The sequence below is a fragment of the Martes martes genome, assembly GCF_963455335.1.
Source record: "Martes martes genome assembly, chromosome: 8".
Taxonomy (NCBI): domain Eukaryota; kingdom Metazoa; phylum Chordata; class Mammalia; order Carnivora; family Mustelidae; genus Martes; species Martes martes.
Genome location: NC_137895.1, coordinates 68913226 through 68933963, shown reverse-complemented (window position 1 = coordinate 68933963; position 20738 = coordinate 68913226). Strand labels below are relative to the sequence as shown.

Genomic DNA, 20738 nt, shown 5'->3' with positions numbered 1-20738 from the left:
GGTTGAGAAATTTACGATTATGTATGTGTTTGTGAATATTCATTACAACACTGTTTGTAATAATAAAAAGTTAGAAATAACCTTACTATCAATAAAGATTTAAATAATGTTCCATTATTGGAATGAAATTATACAGCAACTAAAAAGATTATTAATATATTCTGACTTAGGACAGTGTTGAACATTATTCATTTAACTAAAATATGCATTATGTTCTATGTATGTCTATAGACTATGCTACATAAAATAACAAATTATTATTGATAAAAAAGGAATTTTCAAACATTTGTATGCTATTTCATGGTTTCATTAAAAATCAAAAGAGAGCTACAGAGAGAAGAAATACAAACAGGAGAAATTTTTGCTAATACTGGTTATTTCAGAAGAGGGATTATGAAGAATTCTCACTTTACATATATTTCTGCAACATCTGAACTTTTTTATGCAACATCAGCATTTCTGTTGTAAGCCGGAAAAATCCCAATAAATTCTAATAACATAATTTAGAAGAATACCTGATAAGACTGTTTCACTTAATAATTTCATCTCCAGTTCACATTTGGTGGCTTCAGATTCTTCCTGGACAAAACTCTACAGAAAACACAAGGACGGAAGGGTGACTGTCAGTGTCTGCTGCAGCCCAGATTCACTCTCCACGCTCTCCCCACTCCAGTTCCCACTTCAGATGCCTGCGACCTCAGTTTCTGGGCCCCAAACTGACACTTGTTCTGGCAGAAAAAGTGGACTCAAAAACAGTATTTTAAATTTCAGTGAAAATGAGAGCATATCTCCACAGAACCTCACGAGGGCGGGAGCTAGACTGCTCAGATTCTCTGATGACAATCCTCAAGTATAAAATCGACTAGGAAGCAATGCAAGCTATAAAAATGTTATTTATGTTTGCATTTTGATTTTAGCCAAGTCTTAGATTTTCCTCGATTTTGGCAATCAGCTCTCTGATAGACTAATTCCAAAGTCTGCTTTTGGGTGAGCCTCTCAAGTAAATTAAAGATGCCATGCATCAAATAAGGTACAAGATACTATACTGTAGAGTAGTAAAATGAGTATTTCAATAGGAGGACACAAGATCCAGAATGTATATCTAAATCTGCCACTAACTTACTTTTGTAAGCTTGAGGAATTCCTCGAACCATTTTGGGCCTCAAATCTCTGCTCTAACAACATATTTGGTACTGAACTGTGTGCCAGACATAATAACACATCTTGTAAACAATCCTAAGAGATGGCTATATCTTCATTTTACAAAAAAAGGAAACTGAAGCTTAGGGAAATTACTATTTTAAGAATCAAAATAATAGAAGTAAATAATCTTATATATAGTAAGGCTGTGTACACTGTAAAACTTTGGTTTGTGTGTGCTTATATTTGCAAACTGGATAATATCCAGCAAACTTCATTTGACCCCATATACTATCTGTACTTCTAGAGCAATAGAAAAGTCTTGTACCAGAATTTTAGTCAGAAGCTAGTTAATCCCATCATGTCTCTCATCTTCAACCACCATGCAGTGCCCAGTCTCCCTTAATAATTTATCACAATAGTCAGTGCCTGGGTGGCTCAGTGGGTTAAGCCTCTGCCTTTGGCTTGGGTCATGATCTCAGGGTCCTGGGATCGAGCCCCACATTGGGCGCCCTGCTCGGCGGGGAGCCTGCTTTCCGGTCTCTTCTGCCTGCCTCTCTGTCTACTTGTTATCTCTGTCAAATAAATAAATAAAATCTTTATAAAATAATAAATTATCTTTTCCATCATTCTTGTCACTGTATTGCCCTGTGTCGTCTTCTTGAGCACTTTTAACACTACTGCCTTCTCTGCCAACCCCTTCCATGGCACCTCTGAAACTTCTCATTTACTGACTCATTCATTCAAAGAATTTTCACAGAGTGCCTAAATTGTACAGGTATTGCCAGATACTAGAAATAAACAACAAAAAAACGACAAGGTCCCTGACTCAAGGTGCTCCCAGTCTATTAAGGAGAGCAGGTAAAGGAATAGTTACACTACAGTTTTGTGGCTACTGTAGTAAAAAGTCAGGAGGTCCATAACAGGAATATAAAGAACAGTTAATTCTGTGGGTAAAAATATTGCATGAGTGGGTAAAAATAGGAAATGCTACCCAAAAGTGGTAAAGTTTGAACTAAATCTTGAAAGGTAATTAGTCTTCCTGAAAAAAATGGGACAGAATTCCAAGTGTGAGTGAGGGCAGAAAGGCATGAAGCAAAACAGAGTTTCAAGCACCTGAAGTACTCAGGTATGGTTGGGGTGAGACACACTAAGAAGGTGTAAAAATCTGAAGCTGGAGAGAGGGGCCATAGTGTAAAGTTTAGATGACACTCTAAAGACTAGAATTTCTCCTATGGGTAAAAGGGAGCCTAGAAAGGACTTAATAGGAAAGTGGCGTGAAGAAGTTTGCATTTGGAAAGAGTATTCTGGTGGCCAGCTGACGAATGGATTCCTTAGTGGAGAGTAAGAAGTCCAAAGAGGATCAAGGTCTAACTCAAGGTAGAAGCGATCAGGTTCATTAGAAGGAGCATATATGGGAGATGACACAGAGGTAGAATCAACATAACTTGGATGGTAACTTGATACAGAAGATAAGGGACAGGTGAAGGCTGATTTTCAGGTGTCTGTTTAGGTGATAAAGTGCATGCTGATAGTTATCAGGGAAAGACAAGGAGGAAGGACAGGTTTGGGGAAGAGTAATGAATTTAATTGTGGATGTGCTGAATTTGAGGTGCCCATGGACATCCAGGTGGCCTTTGACATTATCATCAAAAAGCCAGTTGCATTTCTTTCTTGCAGGAAGGATTATGATCATTAAAAATACCAAAGGTGGGGCTCAGTGGGTTAAGCCTCTGCCTGCGGCTCAGGTCATGATCCCAGGGTCCTGGGATCGAGCCCCGCATCGGGCTCTCTGCTCAGCAGGGAGCCTGCTTCCTCCTCTCTCTCTGCCTGCCTCTCTGCCTACTTGTGATCTCTCTGTCAAATAAATAAAATCTTAAAAAAAAAAAATACCAAAGGTATCAGGCCAAAATTCACATCTTCAAAAAGTTGAGAATTCTTTAGAGTTTAGACCAAACTGGTTTCTTGCCTTGCAGGAAATCTAAAAATTTAGATTTCTCCAAGGAACTCTCCCCTTGGTAGCCACAGTACCACAGCATGCAACAACAAGGATTTATTAGCCTTGAATTTATCACATGATAGGATAATCTTGTATGGAATACACTGACTTCACCTAATTCAGAATTTTTACTATTTTATGTTACTGTTCAGCTCAACTGACTTTTTTCTGAAGCTAGACCACTTGATGCCGGAAGCAATGTGTCACTTTACATGGTAGTGCAAGCTCCTTAATCTTGCTAACTGCTCCCCAATGTCTTGGCTGTCCTGGCAGCTGCACCAGGAGAACACACTCCTGCAAAAGCCTTCAGCTCCAAACCGCATCTGCCGACCATATAATCCTTCCTGGTTTCATACATTATGAAGTTCCTTGTGTCAGTTGGCTATGAAGCTGAAAAAAAAAAAAAAAGCTTTTTCTTCATATGATCATGTTTGTCCTGTTTCATCATAACCATTTTTACAAAACTGGCTATTTTCCATAGATTTTTTTCCTTCTCCAAATAAACTTCAGCACTGTTCTATCAAGTCTCAAAAATTACCAACTGGAATTTTTACTTGAATTGCGCTAAATTTAAACATGTATAATAAATCTATAAAAACAATACGTTCTAAAAACTGCCTGGAAACATTGACAGAATATGAAACAGAAGGGAGCTGAACTAAAACTTTTCAATGAGACCTGGGCTCAGTAGATACAGGAATTGGCTTATAATATGGGAAGAACTTCACAGTACACTAGCAAAGTATTTTTCATTGTAACTTAATGTGCAGGTGTTGTAAAATGGAAAAATTTTAATATATATAGAATTTGAATTTGATATAAAACAACCTGGATCATGAATAAGATCAGTGGAACCAGAATAAAGTTTCCAGAAATAGATCTCATGGTCCACTTGGGAGTTTAGCATTTGGCATTTTAGACCAATAAGAAAAACCTACATTCATGTGATAAGTGTTTTCAGACAGTTGGTTAAGATTTGAAATAAACTTAGATTCTTCCTACTTTACACTAAAATAAATTCCAGACGGATAAAAGATTTCAATGTAAAAACATAGCTAAGCCAACCAAAAGTCACAAAACTCATGCAAGTAGTTGATGAGAAAGTATATGTTGACATCAACAATTACCAGTGCAGTTGGTGATCTTGATATTACACAGCTGCAAATCATCAGTGCTGAATACAAATTGGTCTAGAATCCTATTGTCCATCAAAAGAACATCTATATAAAGGAAGTTCATTGATCTGAAGTCCAATTTTTTTCATCAAAAGGTGATTTACATTTAGAGCTTCAGAACAAATTGTTGGAATTGGCTCTTCATAAGGAATTAAAATGAATTTTGAAACCAGTGTCATTTGCTTTATTTTATCTAAAAGCTAAGAATGAGTATCCTGAGTTTGCTGAAGTCTTATTTATTCCTGTGGCTTTTTTTTTTTTTTTAAATATTTTATTTGACAGAGAGAAATCACAACTAGGCAGAGAGGCAGGCAGAGAGAGAGGAGGAAGCAGGCTCCCTGTGGAGCAGAGAGCCTGATGCGGGGCTTGATCCCAGGACCCTGAGATCATGACCTGAGCCAAAGGCAGAGGCTTTAACCTACTGAGCCACCCAGGCACCCCTATTCCTGTGGCTTTAATACCATCAGCAGGCCAGTGGTTTCCAGATGAATGCTAGCGACGCTAGGGACGCCCACCCTCAGTACCGCTCAAGTCTAGAAGTGCAGGGCATAATGTGCACAGGGACATGGAGCTGGGCCTGACTGCTCAGAGCTCCAGGCTCACATCAACTTACCTGACATTTCCATTTGTGTCCCCAAAGTACCATGCCAAAATAAAAGTTTTGTTTCACTGTCACTCTCAACCAGGTCAGCCCGTTCCTGTGCATCTCAGTAAACTGTACCACCATCTGCTTAGTTTCCCAAAATAAAAACTCCACAAGATTGTTCATTTTACCTGCAAAACATGTCCCCAAAATATCCACCTTTCCATGTCTCTTACTACCACCTTTGACCAAGCACCACTGCTTCTAATGCCTCCCCACTGCTATTTAACCAGATGCTGGGGGCTTCTATTCTAGCCCTGCACAATCCATTCTCTACATAGCAGCCAGAATAACCTTGCAAAGCTATAAATCACATCATGCCACCCTCCCACTTACAAACCCCTAATGGCTTCCCACTGCATTTACAATAAAAACTTAACTTCTTACTCTGGCCTGCAAAGCCCTGCTTCTTCTGGCTTCTGCTTTCCTCTCTGATGTCATCATACACCACTTTCCTTCTTCCACCATATGTCAGGCTACTGGCCATCTTACCTGGCACTCATTTCTGTCTCATGATCTTTGTAGTAATTGTACTCTCGGACTAGAATATTTTTCCCTATTACATAGCTGATTCCTCCTAGTCATTCTCAGCTTAAATAATAATTTGTCATACAAGCCCTCCCCAACCACCCGATCCAGTTACCATCAGTCACTCCCATAATTCTGTTTAATTCTGTACTTGACATTTATTACTACCTGTTTTCCAGTTTTTCTTATTTATTGTTGGTTTCCTATGACTTGTATATAAATCATGAGAGCAAGAATCTCATTTGTCCTTTCATCACTGTCCTTTGAGGGAAGAACAGTACCCGCATACACAGGTAGACGTTCAAAAAATATTTGTTGAGGGGCACCTGGGTGGCTCAGTGGGTTAAGCCTCTGCCTTCGGCTCAGGTCATGATCTCAGGGTCCTGGGATCAAGTCCTGCGTCGGGCTCTCTGCTTGGCGGGGGGCCTGCTTCCCTTCCTCTCTCTCTGCCTGCCTCTGCCTATTTGTGATCTCTCTCTCTGTCATATAAATAAATAAAATCTTTAAAAAAAATTTGTTGAGTAAAGAAATAAGCACAAGTTTCAGGGTATGGCCATGGAAATGGGTCACTGAAGCAGACCTGTGGAAAGCTGAAGGTCTTTGAATGTTAATGCTATATTTTTTACATGGGTCATTCTCACGGATTTTTAATTTATCCATAATGATGCCAAGAAGTACCTGAATCTCTAAGGATATTTCACATCTTTACACTTTTCCCCATAACCAGAAAAATTTCCTTTCCTTCTCATCTAAACTTCTCCATGCCTATCAAAAGATTTAGTTCAAATATTACCTCATCAGAGAAGACTTCACTCTGTTTTTCTTTTGGATTAAATGTGATCTCTTAACTCGCATCCATAATCTCTCTCGTTGCACATATCAGAATATACGGTAACTGTTACTGTTCTCCATAAGATTGTCAGTTCATTGAAAATAAAGATCATGTTGAGTTTCTTATAGAAGGTACTTAGTAATGTTTTATATATATCTACTCATATTTATGTTAAATCTTGTATCTTTTTCGAGTATCTTAAAGACAAGACTATTTTTAACTTGAACTTTGAAAAGTTCAAAGGCCCATATATCATGCATGCCCCTTAGATCACTACAATATTTCTGAAGGTGATTATTATCTTTTTAAAAAAACTTCTCATAAATGTGTGATATTTAAATTAGGCCTTTCTAAAAATTTTGTAAGATATATAAATTGGGAAGATGATATTACCCAATACCTATAAATTTTATTGTATTATTATTAAATTTAAATTAACTAAAATATGGTACTAAGAGCCCTCTAGTGGTGAAGTTCTTAATAGACCTATGGGAAAAAAGAATTGGCTCATCCTCTAAGAGAATTAACTTTTTTAACAGGTGCTAAATGCTTTTTATTTGTGATCATATCACGTATCACATACAACTCAGGTATTTGGGTAATTCCTTCATTTTTAAAAAAGATTTTATTTGTCAGAGAGAGAGAGCATGCAAGCACAAGCAACGGGAGAGTCAGGCAGAGGGAGAAGCAGGCTCCCTGCTGAGCAAGGAGCCCAACATGGCACTGGATCACAGGACCTGGAATCACGACCTTAGCCAAAGGCAGACGCCTAAACGTCTGAGCCACCCAGGCATCCCTAATTTCTGCATTATTATACCAACAATTCGTCTTGTAACCAGCCTCCAAATTCATTAAAAAGGGGAGATATATCTATATAAAAATATGCCAAACTAAAATTTTAAAGGTAAGCAGTTTACCCTAAGTGAAAAAATAAAGCTGTAAAAATAAAGAAATCTCTTCCTCTAAAGCCAAAATATTCTAAGTTTTCCTACTGATGTTACAGGTAGTTCCTAATTTATACACACACTTAAACACATGTACACAGATACATAAAAGTTAAATTTCATGAATTTACATGCCAATTAAAAAAATTAAGAATACATTTGCCAAACAAAAGTGTTGAGAATGACACTTAGGGTTATGATAGTCCCTATACTGCTGTGATTATAAAGGAATACAAACCTAACTGTCCTTCATATATTTTGCTTCAAATTCATTCTAAGTTCCAAAAGGACTACAAGGAGCACACTTTCTGAGGCGTGGTGGTGGAAGTGGAGCCTCCTTATCACCACTTGTATTATGTCAGAGCACTAGGGATCAGAACTGCTGAGGACAGGGTCCCAGAGAATCTCTCCTGACAAGCCTGAAGATTGCCTAAACACAGCTAAGTGGTTCCCACCCACTCAACTGTAATTTAAAGGGTCTTAAGCATTTCTAATGCAGAATAACTTAAATGTGGATATTAGTTGATTCCTTTTTTTTTTTTAAGATTTTATTTATTTATTTGACAGATCACAAGTAGGCAGAGAGGCAGGCAGAGAGAGAAGGGAGGAAGCAGGCTCCCTGCTGAGCAGAGAGCCCGATGTGGGGCTCGATCCCAGGACGCCAGGATCATGACCTGAGCCGAAGGCAGCGGCTTTAACCCACTGAGCCACCCAGGCGCCCTATTAGTTGATTCCTTGATATGGGTGGCTGTTTTTTATGTAGGTTGTTCACAACAAATCAGACTCAAGTCAGGGCCTACTTTTAATCACTTAACCATACATTCATTCACTTATTTCATCACCCATTCAATAAACGTCCACTGAACCCCTACCATGTACCAGGCCTTGTGCTTATGGTAAATACGAACTCTGTCAAGACTATGCCTGTCCTCAAGATCATAATTATTGTTTAAGGTTAAGAATTCTGATAATTAAGCAGAATAAGAATGGAGTAGAGACATCTAATTTAGCCTGAAGGAGAAAACTTTATGAGGTAAAATTTAAGGGAAGTCTTTAAAGACAAAGAGAGGGGCGCCTGGGTGGCTCAGTGGGTTAAGCCTCTGTCTTCAGCTACGGTCATGGTCTCGGGGTCCTGGGATGGAGCCCCGCATCAGGCTCTCTGCTCAGCAGGGAGCCTGGTTCCCCCCCACCTCCACCTCCGCCGCCCCTCCCACCCACCTGCCTCTGCTTACTTGTGATCTCTGTCAAATAAATAAACAAAATCTTAAAAAAAAAAAAAAAAGACAAAGAGAAGTTAGGTGCAGTGGACGAGGATAATGGGTGGAAGAGAATTTCCCAATGACAAAATAGCAAACGGGGTTATCACTGAGTCTTATGAACTTTCTCCCTTTAAAATAAAAAAATGAAATACATTGTTTCATTTTCTATTAGAAAAGTAATGTGTGAAAAAAAAAAGAAATGTGTGTGGGTTCAGTACTTGCTTATTGTAAATTCAAACAATACAGAAGTGTAAAGAAAATTTTAAAATCACTGATAGTATAGAATCATCTCACTTTTTTCACACTCCCCACACCTGACCACCAAAACAGCCACTGTTTGGTGACTAGGCTTCCAGACTTTTCTCTATGCATTAACAAGTAACAGAAATCCCCTCACAAAACAGAATCCTATGGCTAATATGGTTTTGTAACTTGAATAAGCATCTTAACAATACATTTTCCGTATCTTTCCATATAAAAGTATATAGGTTCCCATTCAAGATGGTGATGTAGGAGGATCTTGAAACCACCTCCTCCCACAGACACATCAAAACTACAGCTACATATGGAACAGTTTCCTCTGGGGCTGAGGGCTGGGGGAGCCCAAAACTAGCTGAGTGACTCCCACACATTGGGTGGATGAGAAAAAACCCACATCAAAGTGGGTAGGAAAGGCTGAGACACAATCTTGCCATGAATCCCACCTCCCTGCAGTGACCCGCAATTGGGAGGGAATACATAAACATCATCTTTTCTCTGAGGACTGAAGCATTTGAACCCCATATCTAGCACCCTAACTTTTAAAACCTGCAATTGAGAGACCTGCTCCTAAAATACCTAACTTTGACAGCAGATGGGGCTTGTGTCCACAAAACCCACAAGGCTATAGCAAGCTGAGAAAGAGCTAAAAGGTTGCGGTCCAAGACTTACCAGCCTCAGGGCCTAGTGCAGAAGCAGCCGACTGAAAATCACCTTGACTTTCTGTGAAAGAGGCTTATTAGCTTATCTTAAAGTACAGGCCTGAGGGCCAGGCATCTAATTTAACACACATCTAGGGGCCTACTGAATTACTCTTCAAAAACAGACACCACTGGGCACTATCTCGGCATTCTCCCTCTGTCTAGCTCCAGATGCCAGTATCTCCCAGAAAGGAGCTTGTAACCTTTTTCTGTGTCTGATTTTTGCAGCTGCCACCCAAGGGGACACCTTTAGATTGCCTGGCTCTGGTGACCAATAGGGCTCACACACGAGTCCCATAAGGCTATAACAAATAGAGAAAGAGTTCTTAACTGGCCACCGTCCCCAGGGCACAGCAGAGAGGAAACAGACCCAGGAGCTTAGTCTTTTTGTGAAAGAGGCCTACTAAGCTTATCTAAACAGCTGTAGCCTGAGGGGCAGGCTTCTAATTAAAAACACGTCTAAGGGCCCACTGTAATCCTGTCCAGAGACTGCAATGGGTGGTCTCTCTGCTCGCTCCAGAGCACCAGTATCCAGCAGAGCTGAGTTAGTACACATGCTTGGTGCCCTGGGTTTTGCATCTAGTTCCCTGGTTTTTGTGGCTGCTGCCCAGGGGACACCTCTTGATTGCTTGGGGATGGTGGCCAATGGGCTTGTATTCATGAGTTCAACAAAAAACAGTTGCAAAGAAAGAAAGTCTTAATTGACTATCAGCCCAGGGCTTAGCTCAGAGAGGGAGCAGTCAAAAATATTCTTCTTCCAGTACTCCCCAGAAAGATGTATATTTGCAAACTCTGCCTGAAGGCCTGGATTCCAATTAGCCTGAACCTAGGTGCTGATTGAGACCCTCAGCTTCGGGAAACTGATAGATCTTGGTGCATTCTCAGGTACTGAGAGCCATTAAAAATAAAGTAGGCTGCTTTGTACAATCGCAAAAGATTAAAAGACAATGAAGAGCTAGGGCAGGGTTGAAAGATACATTTTATCTGCTACATGAAGCTACTCCAAGACTAGGAGAGGTGGCTGTTTAATGCACAGAAACCAACACAGAGAGTCAAGCAAAATGAAGAAACAAAGGATACATTCTAAAGGAAAAAACAAGATAAAACCTCAGAGAAGACCTTACTGAACTGGAGATAAGTGGCTTATCTGATAAAGGTTCAAAACAAAGGTCATAAAGATGCTCACCAGCATCAAAAGAAAAAGGGATGAACAAAGTGAGATTTTCAACAAAGAAAATACAAGACTGTGGAATAGAAATCACAGAGCTAAAGAATACAATAAATGGACTGAAAAATACAATTAATAAACTCAAAGACAGGGCAGTAGAATTCACCCAATCAGAGTAGAGAAAGAGAGAGTGAGAAAGTATAGAGATAGCTTTAGAGACTCACAGACATTATATAGACCAACACTCACATTATAGGGGTCCCAGAAGGAGAAAAGAAAACGGGGTAGAAAACTTATTTGAAGAAATAATGACTGGAAACTTCCCTACCCTGGGGAAGAAAACAGACATCTAGATTCAGAAAGCCCAGAAATTTCCAAAAAAGATGAACGCAAAAAGATCCACACCAAGACACATTATAAGTGTCAAAAGTAAAAGACAAGGAAAGAATCTAAAAAGCAGCAAACAAAAAATATTTCATGACATACAAGTTAGCCCCCATAAACAGTGAGCAGATTTTTTTCAGCAGAAAGGTTGCAGTCCAGACGGGAGTGCCCCAATTTATTGGGCTAAAAGAAAAAACCAAAACCAAAACCAAAAAGCCCTGACAACTAAGAATACCTGGCAAAGTTATCATTCAGAACTGGAGGAGAGATAAAGAGCTTTCCAGACAAGCAAAAGGTAAGAGTTCATCACCACCAGAACAGCATAAGAAGTGTTAAAGTGACTTCTTCAGATTGAAACAAAAGGGTACTAATTAGTAACAGGAAAACACATGAAAGTATAAGTCTCACTGGTAAAGGTAAATATATAGTAAAATTCAGAATAATTAATGGTGTAAAGATGGTGAGTCAACTTCTCATAAAGCTACTATAAAGGTCAAAATAAAAAAGTAGTAAAAATAACTGTAACTACAATAATTTCCTAAGGAATACATAAGTAAAAAGATGTAAATGGTGACATCAAACCCATCAAACATGGTGGGAGTAAAAATAGAGTTTTAGAATGTGTTCAAACTTAAATTGTTATCAACTTAAAATAGATTGTTATAAATATGTTGTCTTATATAAGCCCCACAGTATCCACAAAGCACAGAACTTATTAGAGACACACAAAAGATAGAAAAGAATCGAAGCATACCACTACAAATCAAGGAATCAATCAAAAGGAAGAGAGCAAGAAAAGAAGAAAGAACAGAGGAATTACAAAATACCTAAAAAACAATGAACAGAACGTCAGTAAGTAAATACCTATTAATAACTACTTCAAATGTGAACCAGCTAAACTCTCCAGTCAAAAGACATAGAGTGACTAAATCATAAAAAAGGAAGACCTATGTATTGGCTGCCTAAAAGAGATTCACTTCACATGGAAGGACACACACACTGTGTGAAGGGATGGAAAGAAATACTCCATGCAAAGGGAAACCAAAAGAAAGACAAGGTAGCTGCAATTTCATCAAAGACTTTAAGATAAAGACTAACAAGAGACAAAGGTCATTACATAATGATAAAGGGGCCAATCTAACAAGAATACATGACATAAATACTTATGTCCCCACATAGGAACACCTAAATATGGAAAGCAATTATTAACAGATCTAAGGGAGAAATAGAGAGCAATACCATAATAGTAGGAGGCTTTAATACCCCACTTTCATCTATTATTAGATCACTCAGACAGAAACCAATAAGGAAACATTGCCCTTAAATAATATGTTAGATCAGGTGGACTTAACAGACATTTACAGGCCATTCTAACCAAATGCAACAGAACACACATTCTTCTCAAGAGCACATGGAACACTCTATTCTCCAAGGATCATATATTAGGCCAGAAAATAAGTCTTAATAAATATAAGAAAACTGATTTTATATCAAGCATCTTCTCCAACCACAGTGGTATGAAACTAGAAATCAATTACAAGAAGAAAACTAGAAAATTCACAAATATGTGGTGCTTAAACAACATGCTACCAAACAACCAATGGGTCAAAGAAGAAATCATAGAGAAATTTTTAAAAAACACCTGGAGACAAATAAAAATAGAAACACAACATATCAAAACCTATGGGATGTAACAAGAAGAGTTGTAAAAGAAAAGTTCATAGCAATAAATGCCTATACCGAGAAATAAGAAAGATTCCAAATAAACCACCTAACTTTATACCTCTAAGAACTAGAAAAGGAACAAATGAAGCCTAAAATTAGAAGTAAATAATGAAGATCAGGAGAGAAATAAATGAAGTAGAGACTAAGAAAACATTAGAAAAGATCAATGAAAGAGTTATTTTTTATTTTTAGATTTATTTTATTTGGCTGTATTTATTTATGTATTAGTTTATTTTTTTATCATTATTATGTTATGTTAGTCACCATACAGTACTTCACTGGTTTTTGATGTAGTGTTCCATGTTTCATTATTTGCATATAACACCCAGTATTCACAGCAAATATGATCCTCAATGGGGAAAAGAAGATCAGGAACACAAGGATGTCCACTCTCCCCACTATTGTTCAACATAGAACTAGAAGTCCTAGCACCAGCAATCAGAGAACAAAAGAAATAAAAGGTATTCAAATTGGCAAAGAAGAAGTCAAACTCTCTCTCTTCCCAGATGACATGATACTTTCCGTGAAAAACCCAAAAGACTCCACCACCAAATTACTAGAACTAATACAGCAATTCAGTAATGTGGCAGGATACAAAATCAATGCACAGAAATCAGTTGCTTTTCTATACACTAACAATGTAAGTGTAGAAAGAGAAATCAGGGAATCGACTCCATTTACAATAGCACCAAATACCATAAGATACCTAGGAGTAAACCTAATCAAAGAGGTAAAAGATCTATAGTCTAGAAACTACAGAACACCTAGGAAAGAAATTGAAGAAGACACAAAAAGATGGAAAAGCATTCCATGCTCATGGATTAGAATAAACATTGTTAACATGTCTGTGCTGCCCAGAGCAATCTATACTTTTCAATGCCATCCCGATCAAAATATCAATGGCATTTTTCAAAGAGCTATTTTTTAAAGAAGATAAACAAAATTAACAAAACTTTGGCTGGATTCACCAAGAAACAAATAAATAAAATCAGAAATGAAAGAGGAGACATTATAATTGATACCACAGAAATACAAAGGATAAGAGACTACTCTGAATAATTATACACTAACAAAATATACAACCCAGAAGAAATGGATGTTCCTAGAAACATACAACCTGCCAAGACTGAATCTTAAAGAAATAGAAAATATGAACAAATCAATTTATATTAAGGAATTCAAATAAGCAATCAAAAATCTCCTAGCAAACAAAAATCCAGGACCAGATGGCTTTGCTGATGAATTCTACCAAACATTTAAAGAATAATTAATACTAATCCTTCTCAAAGTCTTTCAAACAATGTAATAAAATGGAATATTTCCAAACTCATTTTACAAGGTCACTATTATCCTGATACCAAAACCAAACAAGAACACCACAAGAAAATTACACGTCAATATTCCTGATAAACATAGCTGCAAAATCCTCAACAAAATATTAGCAAAGGGAATTCAATAATACATTAAAAGGGTCATACACTATGATTAAGTAGGATATTACAGGGATACAAGAATGGTTCACATCCATAAGTCAGTCAATGTGATATAGCACACTAACAAAATGAAGGATAAGAATCATATGATTATCTCAGTAGATGCTGAAAAATCATTTGATAAAATTCAACAGCCATTTTGAAAAGAATTTTCAACAAAGTAGGTATAGAGGGAATGTACTTTAACATAATGAAAGCCATATATGACAAGCTCACAACCATCATACCCAACACTGAAAAGCTGAAAAGCTTTTCGTATGAGACCAAGAACAAGACAAGGATGCCCACTCTTACCACTTTTATTCAACATAATATTGGAAGCCCTAGCCAGGGCAATTAGTCAAGCAAAAGAACAAGTGAAAATGCCACTATTTGCAGATGACATGATATTATACACAGAAAACACTAAGGACAACACCAAAAACCTGTTAGAACTTATCAACAAATTCAGTAAAGTTGCAGGATACAAACTCAACATACAAATATCAGTATATCAGTGTTTCTATACACTAAAATATTTAATATTTCTATACAAATATCAGTATATCAGTGTTTCTATACACTAAAAACAAACTATCAGAGAAGTCAAGAAAATAATCCAATTACAATTTTATCAAAAAGAATAAAATACCAGGAATAAATTAAACAAAGGAAACAAAAGACCCATATATCGAAAACTATAAAACACTGATAAAAGAATTTAAAAACACAAATAAATGGAAAGATATTCTATGTTCATGGAGAGAAAGAATTAATATTATTAACAAATCCATACTAGCCAAAGCACTCTGCAGATTCAGTGTGATGGCTATCAAAGTTCCAATGACATTTTTTTACAGAAGTAGAACAAATGATCCTAAAATTTGTATGGAATCGCAAAAGACCCTGCATAGCCAAGGCAATACTGAGAAAGAAAAACAAAACTGAGGCATCACACATTCTGATCTGAAATTATATTACAAACCTATAGTAATTAAAACAGTATTATATTGGCATAAAACAAACACATGCATCAATGGAACAGAATACAGAGCCCAGAAATAAACCCATGCATGCCTGGTCAATTAATTTACAAAAAGTACCTGGGAATATGCTATGAGAGAAGACCAGTTTCTTCAGGAAATGGTGCTGGGAAAACTGGATGGACATATTCAAAAGAATGAAACTGGAACACCTTATATCATACACAGAAATTATCTCAAAATGGATTAAAGACTTGAACATAAGATCTAAAACCATAAAACTCCTTTAAGAAAACATAGGTGGTAAACTCCTTAACATTAGTCTTGGTGACCAAAAAACAAAAGCAACAAAAGCAAATATGAATAAGTGGGATTATATCAAACTAAAAAGCTTCTATAGAAGGGACGAAAGAATCAACAACATGAGAAGGCAACTTACCAAATGAAAGAAAATATTTGCAAATCATATATTTGATAAGGGGTTAATATCCAAAATATATAGAATCTACATAACTCAATAGTAAAAAACAATGCAATATAAAAATGAGTAGACATTTTTCCAAAGAAGACATTTAAGTACATAAAAGAGGCCAGTGGGTACATGAAAAGGTACTCAACATCACCAATCATCAGGGCTGTGCAAATCAAAACCACAATGAGATTTTACCTGTTAGGATAACTATTTTCAAAAAGATAGTAACAAGGGTTGGCAAGGAAACAGAGAAAGGAACCCTTGTGCACTGTTGTTGGGAATGTAAATTGGTGCAGCCACTATGGAGAATAGTCTGGAGCTTCCTCAAAATAATTAAAAAATAGAGCTACCATATGATCCAGTAATTCCACTCTTGGGTATTTATCCAAAGGAAATAAAAACACTAACTTGGAAAGATACATGCACCACCATGTTCACTATAGCATTATTTATCGTAGTCAAGACGCAGATGCAATGTAAATGTCTACTGATGGATGAATGGATAAAGGAAACATGGTATAGGGGCGCCTGGGTGGCTCAGTGGGTTGGGGCCTCTGCCTTCGGCTCCGGTTGTGATCCCAGGGTCCTGGGATCAAGCCCCGCATTGGGCTCTCTGCTCGGCGGGGAGCCTGCTTCCCACCCCACCGCCTGTCTCTCTGCCTACTTGTGATCTGTCAAATAAATAAATAAAATCTTAAAAAAGAAAACATGGTATATATACACAGTGGAATGTTATTAAGCCATAAAAAAGGAAATCTTGCCATTTGTGACAACATGGATGAACCTTGAAGGCATTATGTAAAATAAGTCAGAGAAAGACAAATATTGGATGATCTCACTTATATGTGGAAGCTAAACAAAACAAAAACAAACTCAAACACAGAGATTTACCAGAGATTGGGAGGTGAGTAAAATGGATAAAGATGGCTAAAAGGTAAAAAAAAAAGTCTAGGTATAAAATGCATCCTGGGAATGTAATGTACAGCACGGTGACTGTAATTCATATCATATTATATATTTGAAAGTTCCTAAGAGATATCTTAAAAGTTCTCATCACAAGAAGAAAATATTTGTAACTATGTGTGATGATGGATATTAACTAGACTTATTGTGGTAATTATTTCATAGTAAAGATATCAAATGATATGTTGTACACCTGAAAATAGGTATGTCAATTTTATCTCAATAAAAATTTAGAATTTAAAAGAAGTACATAAAATCTATATCATCATTTTGAATGGTTACTAATATTTGACTGTTGACTATTTGATAATTACTCTGTGAACTATATTTGCTACTATAAAAATCTCAATAAACATTGTAGCACATTTTTATTTACTTGTCATATTATTTCATAATAAATTACTAAAATTAAAATCACTATTGGGCACATTACCAAACTGCCCTTCAGAAAGATTTGTACAAATTTACAGATCTAACAACAGTATTTGAAAATGCCTTCTCCCCCTCATGCTCAACCTGAGAAGACAGGGTATATAATGCTGCTTCTAATTTGATCATTTACTTGATTTGGTATCTTTTCATTCCTTCATTGGCTAGTTGCATTTCTCCTCTCATCTGCTTATTCAAGTCCTTTGTCTAATTTTACATTAGGAAATTATCTTACCAATATGTAAAAGCTCTTTTATATTAAAATATTAACCCCTTGTTTTGTATGTTTAAATAGTTTCTCATTTCATTATCTTTCAACTCTCTTCATAGAGAGTTTTATTTGGCTATACAAATGTTTGAATCCAGTGAATCTCCTTTTACGGTCTTGATTTTGATGCACTGATAAGATCTTCTTATAAAGACAATAAAATAACTTTCCTATGTTCTCCTCATATATTTCTATCATTTTGAGTTTTGATTAGTTTGTTTTTATATTTAAAAATTCAATGTTATTTTTTTAATCTGTAGCATGAAATACAAATAAAAACTAATTTTAAATCTCAAGCCAATTATTATATTAAACCCATCTTTCCCTTCTCAATTTCTGGAACTTCTTTTATACAGATTTTCAATCTCTTACTCCTTTCCACCCTTTCTTTTATGTCCCCCCTCCAAATTCCAAATTATCTTCAACCTCCCCTTTTGAGCTGCTGATTCTCTTTATATATCCAGTGACTTTTGCCTTCCGCAGGCTACCCACACTTACAAAAGGTGGCTTACACTGTTCAAAATTCGTAGCAAGAGTGACCACTGTTCAAATCTGTTCGCTCTCCTTTCCTACCCAGCATAGCACAGCAAGTGCCTGGGGGATTCTTCACACGGAGCGGTTACTGTTCCCCAGGCTTGATGCAGCCCCACCAATCCTCCCTCAGCACAGCAGATGGCTTTTCCTCCTGCCTCACACACTTAACCATTACTGTGGGATTCTTCTGCTTCTGTGGAACTCATACATGCTTTAGCATCATTCATATAAACTTTCTCAGAATGCTGTGGGCGTTTTGGAAGGATGACAGATCACACGTGCATAAGCATCTATACACACACGCCTGTTCAGTGTGATAAGAGTTTGGGTTCCTGAAAACAGGCGCTAAGTGAATTAATGTTACTCATTTGGGGGCCATTTTCTCTTTTGAAATCCCCTGATAATAGAGTTCCCTCCAGCCAGGTTTCCCTGTCTACCCTCCACACAATTGTAGGTCAAGCTTCCCAGGCTGTGGAGAAGTTTCATAAAATAAAGTAACTTCTGCCATATCACTCATTGCCGGCTCATCTTTATTCTGGGTTTCCTAGATTACCTACTTGAGGACAGCTTCAATATTCCATGAAACATGCATTTTACCACTGGGTAGAAAAATTTTCCTGGGCATACTTTTGTGGCATTATCAACGTTAGCCATTGGTATACCTTTAGTTATCACTATAAGTTAAAACTGTTCAATAAAGCATTAAATAAAAATAGAAAAACCAAATGTACACACATTGGTAAGAGTCATTTGAATTGAGGAAAGCTTAATTTGGTAGCTTTGAGCTCCCTAGTTGAGAGGAAAGAAAACAACTTAACTGTACCAAAGGACAGACCTTGAGGAAAATCTATAATTGTGCTATTTGGTATTACAGTGAATTCATATGCTTATATTTTTAATATAAAATTATTTCCAACATTAACAGAATTATAATAAATCATCACTGCATAAGGCCATTTTAACAGACATACGCGTGTATGAAAGAATTGTTAGCCATGTAAATTCACGTAATCAAATTATGTTTTCTAATTTTTATTTCACAATTTTCAAGTAATGTGAAATTCTTGAATAAAATGTTGATGGGTTTTCAATTAAATATTAATTATAATCAAGGAACTTGAGGGGGAGAAATTATCCAATATTTTGAATCAGATCAAGGCCAAACATTTATAGACACTTTTTTCATACAATAATTTTGTTACCTTGTTTTTAATTTGTTCTGTTTTCATGAATATTCAACCATAAATCCTGTCAAATTTTAAGTTAATGGGTTTTCATTTTGTTTTTTACTGCATATTTAATTATTGTGAAGTTCAGGGCCCATTAACTCATTCTTTATCCTCCTCCCTTAGAAATCAGTATGCCCCTTCCATGCACATCTTATCAGCTAAAGCAAGTCCTAGTCATGCCTAACTTCAGGGGGATGAGGAGAGTAATCATCCAATATGTTCAGAAAAGGCAGGAGAACTATAAATATTGTTAACTCTATCTAGTGAAGCTAGCATGCTACCTGAGAGGTAAAATTTTTTTTTTAATTTTAAAAGCTATTGGATTGCTCAAAGAATATTCTAAGTACAAATTTTTGAAGAGCAAATTATTTCCCACCTCTCTAATATTTCAGCTGTATACAGGTTTCTGGGTTCTCCTCCTCTATTCCTTTTCATTTTTACATGGTCGTAATCATATTCTAAATTACTATTCTTTGTCTTGATCATTATGTCATATCTATTTTCTATATTGCTAAAGAATCTCTATAATTTTTTATTCTGGTGTGATATTTAAAATGGAATTTTTCAACCACACATATTCTTAGAATTTTTAGTAATTCCTATTCTGATTTCATATTTACATTCAATCTAATTCTTAACCCTTCCCTGTGTTTAAAGAAAATAAACCAATAAAACAACACACATCATGTCTTAGGCACTTGTAGGGAAACCTGCTATTTCTGGTCCTTCCTAAAATGCAGATTTTTTTAAATTTTTAATTTATGCATTTGTTTATTTATTCATGTGTTTAATAAATATTGATTAGGCATCTACTCTTTGCCAGGGATTGTTCTTTGTGTGTGTGTGTGTGTGTGTGTGTGTGTGTATGTATGTTTAAATTTTTCTGTACTTTTATTCCTTTGAATGCCCTGGGTATAAAATTTTAGTGTTTTTTTAAAATAATTTTTTATTTTTTTATTAACATATAATGTATTACTAGCCCCAGGGGTTCAGGTCTGTGAATCGACAGGTTTACACACTTCACAGCACTCACCACAGCACATACCTTCCCCAATGTCCATAGCCAAACCACTCTCTTCCTAACCACCCCCAAATGCAGATTGTTTATGGCCAAACAAAAAGGCTTCTTAGTTCTGAAAAATTCTAAAGAGACAATTCTAAGATAGTAACTAAGTAGCTTGGAAATTCCAGAAATAGGAAAGAACACAAAACGACTAAAGGAATATGATTATTAAATTACCCAAATACGTTATCTCTAAAGATGTCAACTTCTTCAGAGAGTAGTACAGTACTTTAAGAAAATCAGTTTTACTTTATAAAATTATTTCTTACAAAACCTAAGAAAGTAATGTAAGATAGTCCTTTAGTTTGTGAAAGTATTTACCTCAAGTTTCCATATAATGGCAAATTCCCTTAAGTGAATTTGAAATACAATATATAAAAATTAAATTTGCTTCTGAGTTGTTCAGGCATGTCCCTAAAATATAACTGAGCAACTCCTGTGCTGAACTTTAGGATGCTGAAGCAACAGGCTCAACTATGAATAGCGACTATTAATAGAAGGCAAGAAGAAAATATACACATTCAAAATTGAGCTACTGACAAGAAAGTGGCTTTCAGACAACTTCTAGT

At 36.5% G+C, this 20738-nt stretch overlaps 1 protein-coding gene across 1 annotated transcript in view; it reads right to left on the bottom strand.

Annotated features, from left to right (window-relative positions):
• The window catches only part of DNAI7 (dynein axonemal intermediate chain 7), a gene marked incomplete at its 3' end in the record, with an annotated part of 47875 nt that overhangs the window by 10297 nt on the left and 16840 nt on the right, over positions 1-20738 (bottom strand). The window contains exon 8 of the mRNA XM_080810701.1: positions 516-591. Coding sequence (XP_080666827.1) covers positions 516-591 — 76 coding nt within the window. The remainder of the gene's footprint in view (positions 1-515; positions 592-20738) is intronic.